The sequence below is a fragment of the Phyllobates terribilis genome, unplaced genomic scaffold (genome assembly GCF_046119375.1).
Source record: "Phyllobates terribilis strain yellow unplaced genomic scaffold, ASM4611937v1 Scaffold_6230__1_contigs__length_45997, whole genome shotgun sequence".
Classification (NCBI taxonomy): Eukaryota; Metazoa; Chordata; class Amphibia; order Anura; family Dendrobatidae; genus Phyllobates; species Phyllobates terribilis.
The window spans coordinates 40,990-45,998 of NW_027368974.1; the positions used below are offsets into that span (position 1 = coordinate 40,990).

The window sequence follows — 5,009 nt, forward strand, 5'->3', positions numbered from 1 at the left end:
GTGAACTACGAGCACCGGATTCAATCCAAACAACCAAAGGAAGATGGGAATAAGCTCGAATGGGGGAGAGGAGGTAAGGGAAACAAGGGGAGGCGGCAGAGAAAGCAAATAATGAGGGTTTAGGTCGATTTTGGCTTTTATAGCCAAAATCGACTCTGGCGTGACGCCGAAAGCCGGGTCTGGCGTCGCGCCATGAACCCGGTCTGGCGTTGCGCTGGAACTTTATTCCATCGTGACGCCAGTTTCTTCCCTCCACGTGACGCTGAACATTAAATACCCCGTGACGTTATATTTGTACCTCCGCATGACGATTTAGGCTGCGAGGGTTAGTAAAAATTTTCTGCCACAATTAATAATCACCAAGTTATATTCTTGTGGGAAAATGGGCAACGAAATAAGATAATCGAAAACATGCATTAAGCACATGTTCCATCTTATCCTGGCCGCAATCCAATAAACTGAAAAATTTTAAAAAAAGAAGTGATAAATTAATAAAGAATCACAATATATACAGAGTCGCCGCTCCCACTTCTTAATTCCTCGACAGACAACACCCATCCCTCTTCTTCTCTTCTTCTTCGTCTTCTTGGTTTTCTCTCTCTCCCATCCAAAACTCAAATGGATTACTTATGGAACAATTACAGCACCAGCTTCGCCGCCACTTTAACCGTCGTGTCGATCCTCCTCTTACTCTACCGCCGCTTCCGCGGGGTGTCGTGCGACTGCGACACGTGTCGCTGCTTCATCACCCGTAGCTGGACGACGTCGTTTCCTAGCCTACCAGAATGGTACGCTCACCTCCTCCGCCGTTCTCCGACAGCCACCATCCAAATCCACGTACTCCGCAACACGGTGACGGCTGACCCCGCCAACGTGGAGCACATCCTCAAGACCAACTTCCACATCTACGTCAAAGGCGAGCAACACCGTGTCATCCTCGGCGACCTCCTCGGATACGGTATCTTCGTCGTCGACGGCGACCACTGGCGCTTCCAACGCAAGGTACGTACATACGGACGCACGTGATGAATTATATAACATGCCTTGTTTAAACGCATTGAATTTAGTATTATGGTTTTTTAATATATTTCCTAAATTGTTTGATTTAGTTCGTAAATTCTATAAGATAAATTGATAAACACATCTCTATAAAATAATTAAATTATAAATAATTATAATTAAAATATTCTAATATGAGATGCTTAATATATGTGTTTGTTAGAAAATTCATTATTATACAATAAATTATTTTCTCCAGCTAGGGATATCTATATACATCTTAATTTTCTATGACGGTTTTTAATTTGTAAATGACATTATATCTTTTTAGTAGAGACACGAATATTTACATACATGGATTAATTCATATACACCTTAGAAAATTGCATGAAATTTAAATATCAATTTGATAGATGTCTTTAACATCACCAGAATGTGATTGACTAAACTATTTCAAATCATTCTAACCTTGTCAATATAGTAATTAAAATTATCAAGCTAATGCCCTGAAAATCTAAAATTTAAAGGAATATAGTTATTTATAATTCATTCATAAATTGTTTTTCCAAAAGAATATATATTTGAATTTAGTTAATATGAAAGCTTTTTTAGTGTTATAACTTTTATTCCAGAATTAGGTTCCGCAATTCTGATTAAACTAGACTTTAAGTTGCGAAAATTTCGCATCTGAACCTCATTATTCAAATAATAAACATGGAATATTAATTTATGAACATAGATAACTAATTTGCGAATCTACTCAAAGACAAAGAAAAATCATAAAAAAAGTGACATAATAATGATTTTATAAATAAATCAAAATTTCTTTTTTATTTATTTTTAAAACATCTCTCTGTGTTGACATGTTTATAAGTATTTGGATAGAGAGGACCGCGTCTGCAAAAACTTCCTCCTTTTTATTATAAACTAAGTAAAAGGTTTCAATGATATGTAGATCGCATCAATGACACTGGGGTCAATCTCAGTCCGGTCCTTCGCATATGACATCGTCTCATCAGAGATCAAGGTGAGCCTCCTTCCCTTCTTCTTCTCTGTCGCCGCTTCTCAAACCATAGTGGAGTTGCAAGAGGTGTTCAGGAGGTTTGCGTTCGACAACATGTGTCGGTTGTCCTTCGGAATCGACCCCGCACAATTGCAAGAGATGGCTTCAGAATTTGCAGAAGCATTCGACATGGCATCAAGGTTGTCGGCTGAGAGGGCACTAGAGCCGGCGCCAGTTGTTTGGAAAACCAAGAGGGCCTTCAATCTGGGGTCCGAGAAAAGACTAAAGGTGGCTCTGCAAAAGGTTAATCAGTTGGCGAAAAAGATCATTTTGGAGAGGAACAAGAAAGGGTTTTCTACCTGTCATGATCTGCTCTCCAGGTACGTTGCCGGTTTACTTCTCTGCTAGTTTAATTTAATTTAACTAGTAAAGTCAATAAGAAAAAGCTCAATTGCATGACCCGAGGCTTAATTGTGATCCTATTTTCGACGAAATTGGGAAAATTGTTTTAGGAATATATTTTGTAGAAATATTCATAATATTATTGCAGGGGCCATAAATCAATACAAGTTATTGATTATTGAAGACAAACACAATAAAAATGATTAAAGTAATCAATTTATCATTAATTCATTCATAAGTTATCAAATTACTAAATAAAATTTATTATATAAGACATATAATCACACAAAAATAATTATATACTTCTTATGTACAATTTTTTTAAAACACTTTCTCAATTGAGTTGTAGCTCTATTCGGCCTGCACTGTTCAACCTGCACTTGCACGAGATACACACACTTAGATACACACACTAATACACTTGTCAAGTTTAGAATTACCCAAATTTGAATGAGACAATAAGGATAAAACGTACATATATGTTTTGCTATTTGTCTCACTGAAGTGATGTCGTGTAAGGGACGAAAATGTAATAAAATATGTTTTATGTCACCCATGTGGCAAGCTATATACTACTAATACTATACTTACATTTCCACCATAATATATGTGTAATATTTTACAAGTAGCGGCAACGTGGCTATTGTAGTTTGTCAGTCGCTAGATCCACGCTGACATGCCAATTTATCTATAGTCAACGCTTAATTGGGGTTCCATTCCTGATGCTGATGCACTTAACATGGACATAATTTTTTATTTTTTTAGTAGTATAAATTATGGTATAAACTATTAGGAGGCTAACTTGTTTGGAGAACAATCCATATGCCATAGTATTATGTTGTTAAATACTCAATAACGTATTATCTGCCGTATGTTAGGGTTGAAAATGTAATGGTAGTTATATAAACAAAGGGGAATTAATTAGCACCATACTCTTTTAGACTAAAAGTAAACAAATCATAAAATAGAATTTAGACTTAGAGTTCTAATCATATAGCTTCGAATTCAACTTTACCGAAGAAAAATATAAGATAATTCGTTGTAGTGCTGTTCATGCATGTCACTTCGCATAGGATGGACGATGATAATAGTCGATGAGAAATATATTATAGAAAGTAATAGTTTTGCAATCTTGATATGTTGAGTCAACTTGACAAATCTTAACTTATCATTTTCTGAATCAAAGATATATTTTCGTCTCACATGTCTAATACTTATCAATTGATTAAGGATGTGAGTTCCGGTGAAAACAACCCTTATGGGGTAAAGTGCGAAGAGATGTTGAGTCATTAGATTAGAAAATGGAGGGCTGAGACTAAAAGATAGGTTTTTTAATGAATCCACGCGGTGACGTTTTTGTAATTAATAGTGCACTCTTTTTTTCTTTTTTTTACGTTTCTGGGTGATTTTTTATCCTTTATATGTGAACATTAGCGTGGTATATGTGAACATTAGCGTATTATATGTGTACCCGAGAAAGTTCGCACTTCACACTATAAGGGTTTGTTTTCACCGGATCCTCATTCTTGATTAAGGGTTTATTGTTTTCTTCCTCAGTAAATTAATAAATATTTTATGCTTCAGTTTTAAATCTGTTATTTTTTCGCTCATTATATAATTTTTCTTTTCATAATTTTAATCATCATCATATACTAGTCCTCTTTCTTTTTTTTAATTTTACTTTTTTTTTCCCTACATATTCATATCTATCTTTAGCAGATACATATTCATATGACATATCGATTAACACTCGTCGTCCTCGTATACTTGCGTTTTTTGCATTCTTCTGCAATATCAAAATTTTCTATTTTAATGAAATTTAGATGGTAAACATGTATCAAAACCATATTAACTTTAGGCCTTATAGATATTTAGAATATTATATTAGATTCTGCTAAATTTGATGAAAAAATCTTGCTGATTGAATTATTTGAATATCAAGAATTCTGATTCAATTTTCTCTATACATTTAACAGGTTCATGACTACAATTGACGACGAAAAGTACCTAAGAGACATAGTCATAAGCTTCCTATTAGCAGGGCGTGACACCGTGGCATCCGCCATTACAGTCTTCTTCCTCCTAGTCGCCCAGAACCCAGAAATCGAGTCAAAGATCCGAGACGAGGTTGACCTGGTTGTCGGGCAAGAAGACCCGACCCAGCTACCCACCTTTGACCATCTTAAAGAGCTACATTACCTCCATGCAGCCATGCATGAGGCCCTTAGATTATACCCTCCGGTTCAAATAGACTCCAAATACGCAAACGCCGACGATATCTTACCTGATGGTACACGGATCCGAAAGGGCGATAAGGTCTCATTTCACCCATACGCGATGGGTCGGATGCCCCAAATATGGGATTGCCTCGAGTTTAAGCCCGAGAGATGGTTGGATATGGGAGGAACGTTTACACCCGTGAGCTTGTATAAGTACCCGGTTTTTCAAGCCGGGTTTAGGGTTTGTCTTGGTAAGGAAATGGCTCTTATGACAATGAAGATTGTGTGCTTGACTCTGGTGAGGCTGTTCGATATTCGGCTTGTGGAGTCTGCTGAGCAGCCACGGTTCGTTCCTGGCCTCACGGCCACCTTGAAAGGTGGGCTAC

At 36.8% G+C, this 5,009-nt stretch overlaps 1 protein-coding gene across 1 annotated transcript; it reads left to right on the plus strand.

The window, feature by feature from the left end:
• Positions 1-618: 618 nt before the first annotated feature.
• Positions 619-5,003, plus strand: LOC141250835 (uncharacterized; the record flags this gene model as incomplete). The annotated part of the gene is made up of 3 exons (XM_073670114.1): positions 619-1,002; positions 1,955-2,382; positions 4,381-5,003. Coding segments are annotated over exons 1-3 (1,435 nt in total), but the record flags the coding sequence as incomplete, so codon positions are not given.
• Positions 5,004-5,009: the final 6 nt, after the last annotated feature.